Below are 17464 nucleotides of genomic sequence, written 5' to 3' on the forward strand. Positions count from 1 at the left end.
ACCCGCCCTGTCCTGGTGACACCTGGGACAGAAGAGAACCTGTTGATCAAAGCCTCTAAGCCCTGGCCAGCTTTGGATTATGTTTAGTGCCCTTTCTCATACATTCTTGGAGAAAGAACCCAAGTATTGGAGGCAGGTGACCCCTACTAACCCTGGGGCCTTGGGCAGGTTCTTTAACCTCTGAGGGCTGGCTCTCTCTGTAAGGTACACTTAGTAATCACTGACCCAAGAATGGTGCTTTTTATTTCAACTTGAAACTTTACTATTATTGTTACTATTTATGTGTTAATGTGCATGTACCTGTTTTCACGTGTGTGTGTGCATGTGTATGCAGGTGTGCACACACCCATAAGTGAGTGCATGTGGAAGCCAGAGTTCAATGTTCCCAGACTTACTTTCTCTTTTCCTTTCCATCTTATTTTCCTTTTTTTGTCTTTTTAAAGATTTATTCTTAGCCAGGCAATGGTGGCGCACGCCTTTAATCCCAGCACTCGGAGGCAGAGGCAGGCGGATCTCCGTGAGTTCGAGACCAGCCTGGTCTACAGAGCTAGTTCCAGGACAGGCTCCAAAGCCACAGAGAAACCCTGTCTTGAAACCCCGCCCCCCCCCCCAAAAAAAAGATTTATTCTTATTAGGTTCATTATGTGTAAGGCGTGTGTGCCTTTGGGTATGTCCAGCGAGTGTGGGCGCCCGAGGAGCCCAGCAGCCGGGTCCCCTGGAGCTGGAGCATAATTAGATGGCTGAGAGCTGCCTGATGTGGGTGCTGGGGATTGAACTTGAGCCATCTCTGAGAGAGAGAGAGAGAGAGAGAGAGAGAGAGAGAGAGAGAGAGAGAGAACATGAGAACATTTCTATTTATTTTTGTTTTGAGACTGCATGGCTGGCCAGCCTCCAGTTCATTGTATAGCCCAGGCCAGCCTTAAACCCCTAACTCTCCTACTTTCATTTCCTAAGTGCTGGGACTGCAGGAATGGGACACCACCATGAATCTTAAAAAAAAAAAAAAACAGTATTTATTTATTTATTATTGTCTGTGTGGGGGTGGAAATGCTTATACTATAGCACATGTGTAGAGGTCAGATGATAAGTGTGGAGTTAGTTCCTCCTTCCTCTTTCCAGAGGTTCTGGGGAGGGAACTCAGGTTGCCGGGCTTCCCTTTACCTGCTAAGCACCTCAACAGACCAGTACTAGGCATTTCAACACAGTTGAGACTCGTGCAACCCCCACCAAAGTCAGTTTGCTGAGTAATTCCATCGTCCTGTCTTCTCCCTCCTGCCCTTTGTAGTCCCATGCTTCCCTCCCCTCACTGGGTAACTCGTCTTCTTCCTTGCTTATAGTTCTGGTTCTTTCAGGATATCAAATAAACGGATCCCATAGCATGTGACACTGAGTCTGGTGACTTACAACCGAGTTTATCCAGGGCTCTGTGTGTTCCCTTGCTCCCTTCCAGTCGGTGGTGGACGAGCCAGAGTTGTTTCTTCAGTGACTCTGGAAGAGCATGTCAGGGTGTCTTCAGCCGTGCCCTGACCACTGTCGGCATCTTCACAGGGGTTCTGTTGCTGCTCTTCCGGTCTTTCCTTCTCCCTCACTCCCTGACACAGGGTCTTACACTGCAGTTCAGGCTAGCCTGGAACTCTTTACGTAGCCCAGGTTGACCTCAATCTTGAAGCGATCTTCCTGTTTTAGCTTCCTAAGGATCTTGGAGTGACCGAACATACCCAGCTCCAGTGGAGTTTTTGTTATTGTTTGAGGCAAGTCTCATATGGCCCAGGCTGGCTTAGAACTTTCTGTTTGCACCTCCAAAGTGCCAGGATTGCAGGGTGTACCACCACACACAATTAAGTTTGTATTATTCGAAGAATTGAGCTGGGAACATATTCCATACATATTCCACAGCCAGCAGACTCTCCCCTACCTCCCATCAGCCTGCCAATCCTTCCTCATTCCACTTACCAATTCTGGGCTGCATTTCAAAATAAGTGGCAAACATCTGTGCACAGCCCCCACACATACCTGAGGCATTCCAGCAACTAACTGCCAAGACATGTTTTATTCATGAAAACCATGTAAAACAAAAACAGGTCCAGGGAATTCTTTCCTAACTACAATCGGAGGCCCTGGGTCAGATTCAGAGCTCGTGCCAGTTGGTCCATCTTAGGTTAGGCAACACAGTCCTGACCTGCAGGACTGGTGGTGAGCATAGGCCAGTGGAAGCGCTGGCCAGCTGAGTCTCAAGCAGCTCTGTCACCTGTCTCAGCCTCAGTTTCTTCATTTCTGAAATGGACTAGAGGAAAATACCTTCTTCTGGTTGTCCTGAGGAGAAGCTGAGCACACAGTACCTGGGGTGGCACTTGGACACAATGAGCTGAGCCCTCAGCTACTGCTGCCGTGAACCAGCTGTGCAGACGCCCTTCTAGAATAAATCTCTTTTCTTAGGGCAGTTCCTTCAGTAGGAGCAATCACTCACACACAGACAGACACACACACACACAGACACACACGCACGCACACACCTGCCCCATGTGCCTGGGAGCTGGCAAACAGGGTGAGTATGAGGCCAAGGCCATCATTCTTCCCTGTTCACCTTTGTCCTCCCTGGGACAGGTGGCAGGAAAGCCCCCTTCCAAAGGGCTTTGTTTGTGTTGGGAAGTGTGAGAAGGGGAACTTTGGGTGTGGGAGTGCAGGTCAACAGCACCCCATGGAAGAGAGACTCACCCAACGTGTATCTACACCACTGCTGGCTGTGAACTCTGGAGCTGGTAAAGCACTGCATATACAGGTCCTGGGACCGGCCATGCTTAGCACATAACCCTTGCAACCAGAGGAGCTCATGGGCCACACACTGGTCACTGCCCTGCTCAAGTAGACCTTCAGCGACCCTGGGTTTACAGCCAAACTTGGCTTACAGTTTTCGTGGCTGAGTGGTGGTAGCCCATGCCCCTAATCCCAGCACTCAGGAGGCAGAGGCAGGCAAATCTCTGAACCCTAGGCCAACCTGGTCTAAAGGTAAGTTCCAGGATAACCAGGATTATATACAAAGAAATCCTGTCTTGAAAAATGGAAAAAAAGATGTATTTTTATTATTTTTAATTATTAATATGTATGTGTGCATTGGCAGGTACCTGTCTAGGCCAGAGGTATCTGGTCCCCATGGATCTGGGGTTACATGAGTGCTAGGAACCGAACTCAAGTCTACAGCAAGACCAACAAAGACTCTTAGTGCTGAGTCACCTCTCTGTCTGGAGGCTAACCTGGCCTGAGGCGATGGCTCATCTGTAAAGTGCTTGGTGTGCAAGCATGAGGACCTCTGTTCAACCCCTAGAACCCGTGTGAAAGAGTTTGGTATGGTGGGACACACTTGCGTTCCCATTTTTGGGAAGGCAGAAACAGGTAATCCCAGAACTTGCTAGCACAACCTACTTGGGGAGTTTCAGGCCTGTGAGGGATCTTGTCTGAAAAGAAATAACAAAAAACAGTCAAGGTGAGCAGCTCTTGAGAACTGACACAAGAGGTTCACCTCTGGCCTATACACTCTCACACACACACACACACACACACCCCTCACACACATACACACATACTCACACACTGACATACACACACACCCCTCACACACACACACACTCACACACACACACACACTCACACACACTCCTTACCCCGTATATAAATGTCTCAAAACAAAAACAAAAAACAAAAAACCACTGACTGATCTGGCAACCCCAGACTATGGTCACCACTGTCTGAGTAGGATTGGGCCAGGTGGTCATCTGAAGGTCAGGCTGTCACTTCTATGCCTAGCCACTACTGTCATCTGAGTTTGAGTCTTTGGCATTGCTTGTGAGATGAGCAGGCGGTCACTCAGGATGCTGCTCTCAGATGGTTTCGCCTCCCCGGGGGAGGGGGACTTGGCAGTGTCTAAAGACATGTTTTGAGGAGGGTCGGGGTACCCACTCAGCATCTGACAGAGTACTCAGGACAGATGCCTACTACAAAGGACTTTCCAGACATCTGTGGCCCAAAAGGTGAGAAACTCTGGGTCAAGGCACCTCCAAGTGGCCTCGAAGACTATGGACACTACTTCCAGAGCCAAGGGAGCAAGACTGTTCCCTGCAGATAGGAAGTGAGCTGGCAGTCATTCGAGGACTGCTCCGGGTTTTATGATGGACTAGCACAATCTCTTCTGCTGTGAGGAGGTCGAATTGGCGTCAGGTGCACTTGGGTTTTAGTTCTGGTGGCCCCACTCCCTAGCCACATAGCCTGAGGTTTGTCATTGGCCCAAACCTCAGCTACTTCTGTACCTGGAGATAAAATGGGGTTCTACAGAGCCTGAGAGGATGGCCCAAGTACTTGTCGGGTTTGAGTTTCTAATACCCACATGGAAAGCAGGTGTGGCTGCATGTGCCTGCAACTCTAGCCCTGGGGAAGCAGAGACAGACATATCCATGCAGCTTCCTGGCCAGCCAACCCAGACAAATCAGTCAGGGTCAGTGAGAGACCCTGTCTCAGAAAGCACAGTAGAGGGCTGATGACGTGCCCTAGAGCAATGGTTCTCAACCTTCCTAATGCTGCGACCCTTTAATATGGTTGTTCATGTTGTGGGGACCCCCAACCATAAAGCTATTTCCATTTCAACTCCATAACTGTAATTTTGCTACTGTTATGAATCATAATGTAAATGCCTGTGTTTTTTCGATGGTCTTAGGTGACCCCTGTGCTGCCGACTTAGAGTATACAGTGTTTGCAATGAAAGCCTGCCACCTCAGTTTGACCCTGGAACCCACATAAAGGTGGAAGGAGACAAATGGCCCCACGAGGTTGCCCTCTGACCTCTGCATGCTCATCGTGGCATGCACACACCCACACAGAAATAACTGCAGAAATAATGAAACATTTTCAAGTTGTTTTTGAAAAATACAGACCTGGACATGGTGCACGCCTTTAACCCTAGCGTTTGGGAGGCAGATGCAGGCAGATCTCTGTGGGCCAGGCCAGGGCTATATAGTGAGACCCTGTCTCGAACACGCAAACAGAAGTTTGAGACTGATGCGAGAGCTCCCTTTTAAAGGCGCTCATTGCCAACCCTGACCACCAGAGTTCCACCATGGGAGGGACCCACATGGTGGAAGGAGAGAGCTGTCTCCTACAAATGTCCTCTGAACTCTACATGTATACAGTGTCTCTCTGGCATGTGTGTGTGTGTGTGTGTATGCGGGTGCTTGTGTACACACGCACACATACACACACAGGCACACACTGTAGAGAGGGCAATCAAGGAAGAGATAGGAAACCAATCACCTCTGACCTCCACATGTAGGAACACCCTCGTCATGTTCACATACTCTCATGTCCACATGCACACATTCATGCAAACATGCACATGTACCACACACACACATACAAGTGTGTGTAAAAAAAGAAATGAGGTCCCATAGGCACAGCTTCTTCCGTCCCAACTCCTCCATTTCTCGTGCATCCCAGCCATTTTGAAACCCTGGCAGCTTCCTAAATACTTGCTGTTCTGGCTCCTCCTGGGCAGACTCAGCTCCTGCGTGGAATGCTTGTTCTCTGGGAGTGCAAATCACTCTCAGAACATGTCCGGACTTGGATTTGGGGAAATTCCTCCATCAGCAGCCTTGTGGTAGAGTGTTGGGGAGGCCAGAAAATGGTGGGGGATTCCCAGGAGCCTCTGTTTCACCCTAGCTGCTTTCCCCATCGCTCCTCTGGCTTCTAGTTACCCAGGAAAGGCCAGCAGGGGCTGGGGTATGGGAGGATAGGACTCTTGATTTTCCTGGCTCAGTCCAGGAATCAGTTCCTCTCCAGCATGATGGAAGCATAGAGATGGATGCCCCTGAGCAAGCCACAGAGCCTCGGAGATCCTCAGCATCGCCACCGGAAAACAGCCTTTCCAGGGCCTAGAGGCTTGTGTGGTACTCTCTCCAGAGTCCCAAGGGATGGGCCTGACTCACTATCTTAAATTATTTTAAATTGTTTTTTATTTCCTCTGTGTGTGAGCACGCCTGCATTCCTCTGCACACAGCTTTAATCCTAGCACTCAGTAGGGAGAGGTAGTAGGATCTCCAAGTTTGAGGCCAGCCTGGTTCTTGGATATCCAGGACTACACAGTAAAACACTGTGACAAAATAAATAATCTGTAAGTTAATACCCTCAGAAGTGAAAATTAGATATCCTCGAATATGTTTTACAGTGACTTCCCACTCTAAAGTGTCACGGCCACCCTCTTCCCGCAAGGATGACGCGACCACCAGAGCTCTTCTCACTGTGTTTATTCCAGGACCTTTTTAACAATTGTATCTCTCTTCCCTTCTCTCCCTCCTTTTTTTTCTTTCCTCTCCTCTCTCTCTCTCTCTCTCTCTCTCTCTCTCTCTCTCTCTCTTTAACCTCTTTCTTCTCCTACTCTTTCCTTCTTCTCTCCCCTCCCCCCGGGCAAACCTCTCCCAGCCCTTAAGTAGGCATGGGCTGCCAACCCCAAACTGCCAGGTGGGCACTGCCCATAGGTTCACGCATATGCAGGCAGCTGATAATCATTGCGTGATCATAGCATAGGTCAGGCCTTAGCCATCTCAGGAGTTGATCTCCGTCAGGTGTGACACCACACAGCTTGCTACACTAAAGGTTCCTTTTCTAAGTTTCACAGTGGACATTTCTTTCATGAATAATAAGGTAATATAGAGTTAATTTGGGGAGCAGGTAGTGTAAAAGCCCTGGCTGTCCTGGAACTCAATTTGTAGACCAGGCTGGTCTCAAAGTCTGCCTCTGCCTCCTGAGTGTTAGGGTTAAAGTTGTGCACTATGCCCAGCTCTTCTTTCAACTTTTAAATTACTTTATTGAATGAAAATTAGGACATGAGCATTCCTAGATATGGCTGAGGAAAAGGTTTAAGTGCATGTATGAGGCAAAGCACAGCCAGAGGCATCAGGAAGGGTCCAGACTAAACACGGTCAGCAGAATAGACAGGGCCATGGGGTCGGGGGAGAGGAAAAGAAAGGGAGAGTTACAGACTAAGAGGCCAAGAGAAAGCCAGGAGACCACGAGGGTTTTGCAGCCACAATGGCCGAGTTATATATGGATCTGAAGCTGACAGAAGGGAAGCCCCTGGGCTGGAGTGGATGAGGGTGGGGGCAAGGTGAGCAGTGCTGGGAAGCCACAGGTTTTGAGTGATGCTGGGACAGCTGGGTCAGCATCCGATTTGATATGTTAATAGGCACCTCAGTTGGCCAATTGTCCTAGGTTTCCTTGAGACCTAATATGTATATATAATTAAAACAGAACAAAAATAATACAGGAAGGGAGAGGCTGGCTAGGTGGCCCAGCAGATAAAGATGCCCATTGGTAAGACTTAACCTTGATCCCTGGGATTCACATGGTACAGGAGAGAGCAGACTCCCAAAAGCCATGTTCTCACCTCCACACATGTGGCATGTACACCCCTACGAATAAATAAATGTAACTTTACCAAACTCAAATGAAAAAGAAAGGACAGTTTGGTTGTCCTCATTGCCTTTCTGAGCATTATTTCTAGCTTCAAAAACATTTTCCTATTATGTGAGTAGTTGTATCTATTTATAAGAAACAGTGTGATATTTTGATAACTATATACGATCACATGGGTAGTCAGTATACCTGCCACCTCCTATGTTTATCATTTCCTGATCAGCTGTGAGCATCCTCGAGCCTGGGCTTTCATTTCAGTGTTCGGTATACTGACTTCAGAATACTAAACCGTGCAAGAGGACACAGTGATAAAGTAGTCACTTCACGGGTGACACACACATGCCAAGTTAGTGTGTGTGGTGGGGTGCATATGTGCCACTGTGCACTTATGGAAGTCAGGGAATCATTTTGGGGAGTTAATTCTTTTCCTCTACCCTGTGGGTCTTGGGAATGGAACCCTGGTCATCAGATTTGGTGGCAAGTGACTTATCTGTTGAGCCATCTGGTCAGGTTGAAAGAGAATGTTCTTGGGTATTGGATATAGGGCCTCTTGATTGCTAGGTAAACATTCTCCTATAGATTTATACCCCTAACGGAAAGGTAATTGTCTAATTTATTTATTTATTATGGTGTTTTGAGACAGGGCTCTTGTTTCCCAGGTTGGCCTCCAACTCACCGGTGTAGCTAAGTCATCCTCCTGTGTGCTAGGGTTACGCGTGTGAACCACCACAACTTGTTTTGAAAGAGAAATTTTTTAATCATTGAACTCATATATGTATATTTATTTTCTTTTGGAAGGTTTCTCCTGATAAAACTCATGACAATCTCAGGAATTTATTATATATAGTCTGAGTACAAGATGCTTGAGAAGAAATGTCTTACCAAAGTTATCAGTGAGGCATGAAAAAGAGTACCAACAAACCTGCATATCTCAAGATAAATAAATTGATAAAAAGGCCAGAGTGTGTGTAGGGTAGGGTGGTGGTGGCGCACACCTTTAATCCAGCTTTTGAGAGACAGAGGCAGGCGGATCTCTGAGAGTTCAAGATCAGCTTGGTCTACAGAGCAAGTTCCAGGACAGCTATGATTGTTATACAGAGAAGCCCTGTCTTGGAAAAACAAAACACACACACACACACACACACACACACACACACACACACACACACACACACACACACCCCTGCACATCAATTTGTGTTTAGGATCATGTTTTAAAGTATCCTCTGGAACTGTCTCTCCTGTGAGTAGTTGTGATTCCCATCCAGAAGGTCCACAATTTGTTTGCATTTCTGCTTTTCATGTGGCAATTTTATTTCTGCTCTACAGCTATTGTTGCGCACGTCTTACTTTTTAGAAAACTGCACCGGTTTAAAACGTTGCTAATTCCTTATTTCCCTGCCTTCATCATTTACGGGTTCATGTTTAGCTTCAGGCTGTTACTCAAACTACGCACGCGCAGTCCTGGCACGGTGGTCCCACCCCCAACCCTGACCATTGGCTGGTTCCGGCCGGCGCGCTCTTGATTGGCTGCCGCTCGCCAAGCCCCCGCTGTCCATCAGAGTTGGCGGGAAAGTGGCGGCGGCGCAGCATGGCGGCGGCGGTGGAGTCGCCGCCCTCGGGTGGTCCCGGGGCCGTACGGCTGCCGCGGTCTCCACCACTCAAGGTGCTAGCAGGGCAGCTGCGGCGCCACGCGGAGGGAGGCCCGGGCGCGTGGCGGCTGTCGCGGGCGGTGGGCCGAGCGCCGCTGGAGTTGGCGGTCGTGTGGATGCAGGGCACCGTGCTGGTGGTTGAAGGCGGCCAGGCGCGGCTGCGCGACCCGAGCGGAGCCTTCTCCGTGCGCGGCCTGGAGCGCGTTCCGCAAGGCCGGCCTTGCCTGATTCCAGGTAAGGGGGCCGGGCCGGCTCTGCAGGAGGCTGTTCCTCCCGGGGGCGGGGCGGTCCTACCTCTAGGCATTCTTCCTCCTTCCTGTCCCAACCCCAGTCAGGTGACTTCCCAAACCTGTCGAATGACTGCTACACTTGCCACCACGTTCAAGAACGTAGATTCCAACCTAACCTGGTGGTGCACACCTTTCATCCGAATACTAGGAGACTGAGGCAGGAGGATGGCAAAGTTCAAAGCCTGTCTGAGCTACAAAGTGAGTTTGAGGCCAAACAAGACAACTTAGTGAGAGCCTGTTTCAGAACAAAAAGTAAAGAGGGCCTGGGATGGGGCTCACTGGTAGAGCACTTCCTCACATTGATGAGGTCTTGGGTTCAACTCAGACGGCAAAAATATTAAACAAATAAATCAATGAAAATACGTCTAAGTTCCCGCGCTCCCCCAGTCATGCGCCTAGTTTTGAGCTTTGGGTTTCTCTGCCCTAAGTTCTCTACCCATAGATGTTTTTCATTTCCCCCATATGTTTTGAGAAATAATGTCTCGGGAAATGTGTGCATAGCTTTTTTTCTGTTTGTTTTGAGGTAGGGTCACACGTAATCTATACTGACCTCAAATTCCTTTTATAGCTGATGGTGACCTTGAACTCCTGAACTTCTCACTTCCATCATTTGAGCGCCGGGATAACAGACAGGCAAACGCTGTGCTGGGGGTCAAACCCAGGGCTTTGTGCATGTTAGGCAAGCAATCTCCCAACTGAGCCATATCCCAGCCCCACGCCTGTACATTTTTAATGTCCCCAGACAGATGGACCTTCATCTGGGAAAGCCACCATTACCTGGAGGGGTTGGGAACACTTTTCTGTGATTCCCACTGAGATAACATAACTGTGGTTCACAGTTCATAAACAGCTGCTGCCTAGGGCTTTGTTGAACCCCCCCCCCCCCCTGTTTTTTAAGTCTCCAAGACTTGTTTCTCATGTGCTCCAAGGAGATGCTGATCTTGCTGGGTTTGAAGTTTGAGGCCATCCCCTGAGCTACTACAGTGTTTGGACTGTGGTCCTGACAGCTTGACCCTAGCCTCTGGTCATGACACCTAGGTGTCCTGAGAACCTGATGGCCTTGGACACAGGCACTGGGGGCCAGGAGTCTCACTTAGCTGACCAGGAGTCAAGGGAATGAATCATACATGGGGCCTCCTGGGAGATGCTAGGCTGCAGCTGTGACCCAGATAGACAAGGCCTGCCTCTACTTGACACTGGAGCTTCAGCACAGACTCAGGTTTCTGAAGGTAGCCTATGGATTCACCAGGCCTGCCTTTCTGGGGCTTCCTTCTCTGTGAAGTCAGGCCAGACTCTCTATGAACGCTTCCTGCCGAGACAGTGTGGGACTGCCTAGATACAGACTAGGTCAGGAGTTTGACCTGGGCTGTTTTAAAGTCAGACTTAAGTTACTTGTTCTGTGCGCGCTCTCTCTCCCTCTCTCTCTCTCTCTTTCTCTCTCTCTCTCTCTCTCTCTCTCTCTCTCTCTGTCTCTCTGTCTCTCTGTCTCTCTGTCTCTTTCTCCATTCTCTCCTCTCTCTCCAGTCCTACTCTAATTTAGGACTAGCAACTAAATGGACTGTAAACCAAAAGTAGTTTACACACACACACACACACACACACACACACACACACACACACACACACACAGTGCTTTGCTGGTAATCGAGCTCAGTGCCTTACCCACTTTTACATTTATTTTAAAACTTTTTGTATGTTTTGTTTTGTTTGTGATGGCTTTTTCCTGTGTAGCCCTAGGTGTCTTACTCTGTAGACCAACCTGACCTCAGACTCACAGAGATCCACCTGCCTCTGCCTCCCAAGTGCTGGGATCAAAGGCGTGCACCACGATGTGTTGATTGCACTGATCAAAAATAAGGTCACAATTCAAAGCCAAATTTGAAGCAAGATTTAGTTAAATACTGGCCAAGTGAATGGGCTCTGGCCAGGTCCATCTCTGGTTTCCCAGAAAAAAATGGCCCCAAGTCACGGCTTATATCAGCTGAAGTATTTCCCATCAGATCCAGTCAGGGGCAAGTGTTCATCTTGATGTATCTCCAGCCTAAATCCAGGCAAGCTTACATCCTGATGTATTTCCTGCCTGTGAACCTCCCGCCCACCAAGCACATCCAGTGCAGATGGGTCAAACAAACTTGTTGAGGGGAGTGAGCAGAAGTGGCTTGTTGTCTCCCATACACAGCGGCCCCCAGCATCTCAGGAACTGTCTGTCCTTGGGCAAGGGGCTTGCAGAGCGGGGCATTTTTGTTTCCTGGATCCCTAAGACATAATAATTAAAACTTAAGATGTAACTTTGGCTCTCACACATGCCTGGCTCTTTAAAACTATTTTTGTTACGTCTTATTTATTTTGAGTAAGGGTTTATGTGTGTGTGTGTGTATGCACCGTAATATTTACGTGCAGATCAGAAGACATCTTGAAGTTGGTTATCTCCTTCCACTGTGTGGGTCCCAGGAATTGAACTCAGGTTGTCAGATTGGTTCATCTGGTATTTACTTGGGGTCAGTAGATTCAGAATTAGGCACCTGTTGAACCATCTCACTGGCCCAGGTCACATTTTTGTTTGTTTTGAGACAGGGTCTCATTTTGTAGCCTTGGGTGGTCTGGAGCTCACCACCCAAGAAGTAGATCAGGCTGGTCTTGAACTCAGAGGTTCCCCTCGCCTGAGCAATGGGATTAAAAGCGTGTGCCTGATACCTGGCCTATGTTTTTGATGTGTCTAAAAAACCAGTCATAATGTGTGAAAAGTATATGCAGTTCAAAAATCAGCATTGCAAAGTGAAATTTTATTGACGTGAAACGCATTTGTAGTTTATAAAAGGTTAGTGTCACCAACTCACTGGAATGACATAGTCCAGGAGTTGTGACCCACCAAAGCCTGACTTCTGTAGTCCGGTCCTTTACAGAAAAAGTGACTGCTCTTGGCCTTAGCTTTGGCTTTGCTCACATTCCATGGTTTTTGGTGTCCCAGCTTAGGCAATGTTCCTTGAGGTCAGCCTTAGACAGTGTCTCAAGCCTGGTGCCACAGCGGGAGTAAACCTGGCACCCAGCAGATGTCCCTGTGTTGGACTGAGTCTGTTGGCCTCACCCTCTATCCTGTATGCCCAGGGGCAGGGCCCATGCTCTTTCCTCTTGCTCATTAATCATCTCACCAGGAACCGGGGACGTAAACAGGCCACTAAAACACAAGGCACGATTGTAGATGTGCCCAGCCTGTATGTACAGGGGTAACAGCTCTTCCTTCTATTTGAGTGGTGCTCACAGTACCTGCTTGGTACTGCATGGTACAGTGTTTGTGAAGTAGAAGATTCCCAACAAAAGCACGCCCTGTGTTAGCCATTGCAGCCTCAGGAGGCCTGGACTTCCAGCTGCGGAGCATAGAGAAACTTTTGTCTGGCTGGCTCAGTGGTTCATCTGGTATTTATTTAGAGTCAGTAGATACAGAATTAGGCATAGAAGAAGGATACACATTCAATGTTCAAAGGATTCAGGTAAGGCTTCCTGGAGGAGACAGCCCTGAAGCTGCATTGTCGTTATCTGTAGGGACTAACCCTCTTCCTTGGGTTATTGGGACTCATGATATTCAGTGTCAGAATTGGGACATTCTGTGTCTGTACAGTAGTGGATTGTCAGCACCTTCAAACAGCATGCGCAAAGGCGGGGGGGGGGGGGGGGGGGCAGGGACAGAGCCCCAGGGGGGCACCAAAGGCCAGGGGGCAGGGGACAGGGTCTCAGGGGACAGGGCCCCAGGGGACAGCAATGGCCGGGAGGCAGGGGACAGGAGGGCCCCATAGGGGCAGCAAAGGCCAGGAGGCAGGTTACAAGACCCCAAGGGGCAGCTCTGAAAGGCTGCCATTTGGGAAGGATCTGTCCATTCTAAATAACCTTGATGCCTGCTGATTTGTTGCTGCCTGGCTCCTTCCTGCCCTGCCTCTAGGCCTCTGAAGATAACAGTCAGGTGGGGAACTCTAGTCCTCCTTCTGCTGACAGTGGTGCTTACACTGCACTGTGATGGGGAGGCTCTTGGGCAGGAGTACTGTTAGTGGTTGGGAGGACATTGCAGTAGTCCGAGCAGGAGAAGGTGAAGGCTTGATCTTGATTGAGCAGGGTCCTGTGGGGAAGAAGTGGAGGGCATCACGTGTCCCTGCAGAGGGATACGGGTGCGTGGGCTGGCTAAGAACTAGTCCCAGTGTTATCTGTAGTGTCTTCTGCCTCCAAGTTCCACAGAGCCGGTCTTCAGCCTTGTCATTCTAATGGTTTTGTCTTCACCACCAGTTGGGGCTGTGTACAGAGGACAGCCAGTATTGCGCACAGAGTTAGAGCCACAGATCCTCAGGTGGAACCTGTCATGGGAAAGATGGGCACCTCGGGCTTGGCTTCTTTCATTCTAAGCACTGGGCTTGTGTGCAAACTCATGCCTGCTGGTGGAAGCCAGGCATGCAGGGGGCTGGCTGCATGCCTTTCCTGCCGTGACAAGGGACTTTTTACACAATTGCATTTTGTGTGGTTTATGACTAGCCAAGTTGCGCTTTCAAGGAGAGGCACTTCCCCCAGGGAATGGGAAGTTGTGGTTACTCTGTCAGATCATCCAGTGGCGGCCTGTTCTGTTGATTTTCCTGTGTGCCCAGTGTGGCTTGGGATAAAGTTGGGGGTGGCAGGGATTGGAACAACAGTACAGTGTGCTGTGGCTGGTGAGAGGAGGGGTGTGCTGATGTCTGGCCTAACTTTTTTTGGCAGTGTAGGGGGAAAATTGGATTTACATTTCGGCTGTCAGGAAGTGGCCTTGCAGGAGTACCCGTCTTGTGAAGAGGGACCAGTCACTCACTCTGGCATTGAGCAACGAACAGGACTGAGAGCATAGCTCGGGTTTTCTGCCCCTGCCTGGGGCAGCGTGTCTAATTATAACTCACGGGGTTGCAGATGCTCGCGTTCCACGGGCTTGACTGCTGAGTGAGCTGCCTGTTGTGTTAGCATATCAAAAGCAGATTGCTGTAGGTGCAGATGCAGTCCTCCAGGTTAAGCGCTGACCTCATTGTGCACACGTATCTGTTTTGGTCCCTCACTGTCTTTGTTTTGGTATCTACTGTCAGGATTGTGTGAATGTGTGGGGGTGTGTCTTCCTCGATTGCTCTCACCCTGTTTTTTGAGACAGGATCTCCCACTGAACCAGGAGCTCTCTGACTGGGCTGGGCATAGAACCCCAGGGGTCCTACTGTGTCCATTTCCTTACCACTGATCACATATGCATATACACTGCCATTCTTTTTACGTGGATGCTGGGGATCTGAACTCGGGTCCTCTAGCTTGCTGACAAGGCGTTTACCAACTAGGCCCTACCCTCAGCTCCTCTTCCCCTTATTTTGCAGGGCTGAAGATCAAACCTAGGACTTAGTACGTGCTAGCATGAGCTTTGCCTCTGAGCTGCACAAGCCCTAGATAATCTTTCTGTGTGCGTCTTCCTTCTCTGATCAAGGCCTTGAAGTCAAGGTCTTTGTGGGTTGTCCCTACCTGCTGTGGTGACGTTCATACTTTTTCCTCTCTTCCCAGGAAAGTATGTGATGGTGATGGGTGTGGTTCAGGCCTGTAGTCCTGAGCCCTGTCTGCAGGCTGTGAAAATGACGGATCTTTCTGACAATCCCATCCACGAAAGCATGTGGGAGCTGGAGGTGGAAGACTTACACAGGAGCATCCCTTAGAGTGGAGACCCTCCAAGACATAACAACAGCTTTCCCTGGAGTGCTTTACCCCATGTGGGTCTCAGGGGCATCGCAAAGGTTTGACGACGAGATTTGCTTTGGTGGAGCCAGACATCTGGACCCTAGGAGCTGGAGCTTCTGTTAACTCAGCCTTCCCTCTGCCCAGGGCTTTGGCCCCTTGCGAATGAGAAGCAGATCTCCGGCCTTTTCCCTTTCTGTCATTTATGTGTGTTTGTTTTTCTCGCTCTGAGGCATATGGAAATCTCATGTCACAGTCTCTGGTTTGGCTAGGGGTAACGCTTGCTTCTTTGAGAAGCAAACTCTGGGTTTCAGTTACTGACAGTGGGATTAAAGTGCGTTTGTGGACACGAGGACACTGGGGCCTGTCTCCCCGTCTCCAGCTGTCGGGTGCCAGCCACCGCCCTGTGCAGACGGGTTCTCTGCTTCTGCGTGCTCATTCCTCATTGTCCATCTTCCTTAGATTCAGAAGGTGAGACCGGCTGTTAGAATGGTGGGAGTAGTCTCAGAATTCTTTGTTGAAATTAAAAATTCAAGGATGGAAACAGACTTTTCAAGTACTTCTGCTTCAAAACTTTTGTGGAGAGACAGCCAGGGAGTGAGTCCTGACCTGCGTGAAATGCCTTTCTGTTGGGATTGTATCACTGTTGGGCTTTGGCGTTGCTGTTGCCAGACTAGATTCCTGTTTGGATGGCAGAGACCAAGGCAGCCCATACTGTGTTCTCACACTGCTGAGCACTTTGCCCAGATGACCGATATTCCACCACTAGTAGCAATTGTATATGGCTAGTTTTTAAAAATAAGCTTGCTTGTTTGTTTGTTTGTTTTAAAGACAAGGTCTTATGTAGCCCAGGGTAGCCTCAGATTCCAGACCTTCCCATATCTACACTTGCCTTCTGCGGTGCCAGGAATTAATCTGGGTTTTTGTGCATGCCAGGCAACCACTGTATTAATGGAGCCACATCTCCAACCTGAACTATGATTTGTTGAAACTTAGGTTTTCAGAAAAATTAAACAGGACGTATAGTGTTCCCGAAAATGCCACTGAACCTAAAGCCTTGTGCATGTTGGGCAAGCACTGTCACTGAACTAGAGCGCCAGCTCATTGGTGTTTAAGACAGAGTCCTAATGTCCCAGGCCCACACCTCTCTTCCACACACCCCACACCCTGACTAACCTGTGCTTACCAGCAAATAATCTCACTTGGCAGGAGAGGGACAGAGGGGGTGAGGAGAGGGGACGCAGAGGTGATCTAGACTTGCCCTTTCCTGTCCTCCCCCCTAGAAAACACATCAAGGCCTTGAGCTAATTTGTAGCTCAGACAGGTCTCATGCTTATCATCTTCCTGCCTCAGTAGCTGGGATTGCAGGCTGGTTCCTCCAGCCCTGCTTACATAGATGCCCTTTTTATTCTTAGGTGTATATTGCATGGGGTGCCTTTGGAGGCCAGAAGAGAGTGTTGGCCGTTTATCAGTCCCATCCAGGCGGCTCACAACTTCTGTAACTCCCTGTAGCTCCCGGGGAATCTGATTCCTCTTTAGGGCCTCTGAGGATACACCCACAACATGGCATATAGACTCACATGCTCACACAGATCCACATAAATAAAAATGAGTTAAAAACATAATGAGAAGGCTTAAGACTAGAAATAGTGAATGGCATTGGAGATGGATTTTGGAGTCCTTGGGGTCTCTTCTACCTAGCTACCCCTTGACTCCTCTGAACTCTAAACCGTCCAAAGTATCTATGTCCTGGTCAGTCCCATTGTGTGAGGCCTCTCACTGGGGAGATGCCAACAAACACCTGTGCCCTCCTCATAGGACACCAATGACAAACCAAAGTACGAGTCCATTGGAATCCAGCTTGGGGAGCCAGTGAGTACTGGGTTTACTTACAAAGCATGGCTGAGGTGTTCTTACAAGAGCATGGTGACCTAACCAGAAAGTTTGACCCCTGCATAGGGGAGCACCTCCCCAGAAATGCACAGATAGAGTTTCCTTGAGTTAGCCTTCCAAACAATATACTCTAGCACCTCCTGAGACCGCAAGGCCATGTGCAGTACAGGCAGAATGACACACAAATGGCCAGCACATGCAGGACAGAGTAGCTGGAGTCCCCTACTCCTCTGAGAGAGTGACAGCATCAACAAATCCAATCTCAGGATGTCTAGAAGTAGTCAGAGCTACTCTGAGGAAGATGAAGGAGGATAGTGCTCTACAACACTGGAGACACTGCCAGTTGATTCATCTTCTGTGGGACCAAACTCAGGTCTTCTGGAAGGAGCAGCAAGTACTCTAACTGCTGAACCCCCTCTTCGGCTCTCCAGATGCAGTTTTTCAAGTGGAGCCCATAATTTA

At 49.1% G+C, this 17464-nt stretch overlaps 1 protein-coding gene across 1 annotated transcript; it reads left to right on the top strand.

Moving 5' to 3' along the window:
• Positions 1–9000: 9000 nt before the first annotated feature.
• Rmi2 (RecQ mediated genome instability 2) lies at positions 9001–15657 on the top strand. The gene is made up of 2 exons (XM_050164146.1): positions 9001–9341; positions 14942–15657. The coding sequence occupies exons 1-2, from the start codon at positions 9047–9049 to the stop codon at positions 15088–15090; spliced, it is 444 nt and encodes a 147-aa protein (XP_050020103.1). The 5' UTR covers positions 9001–9046; the 3' UTR covers positions 15091–15657.
• Positions 15658–17464: the final 1807 nt, after the last annotated feature.

This window comes from Alexandromys fortis, unplaced genomic scaffold (assembly GCF_014885135.2).
Source record: "Alexandromys fortis isolate MF-2015 unplaced genomic scaffold, M_Fortis_MF-2015_v1.1 scaffold_29, whole genome shotgun sequence".
In the NCBI taxonomy this organism is placed as follows: Eukaryota; Metazoa; Chordata; class Mammalia; order Rodentia; family Cricetidae; genus Alexandromys; species Alexandromys fortis.

Bases quoted from the DNA above. Each gene is read 5' to 3' on its own strand.
- Rmi2 (XM_050164146.1), top strand. From the start codon at position 9,047: ATGGCGGCGGCGGTGGAGTCGCCGCCCTCGGGTGGTCCCGGGGCCGTA. The intron at 9,342-14,941 runs GTAAGGGGGCCG...CTCTCTTCCCAG, and splicing joins CCGGCCTTGCCTGATTCCAG to GAAAGTATGTGATGGTGATG.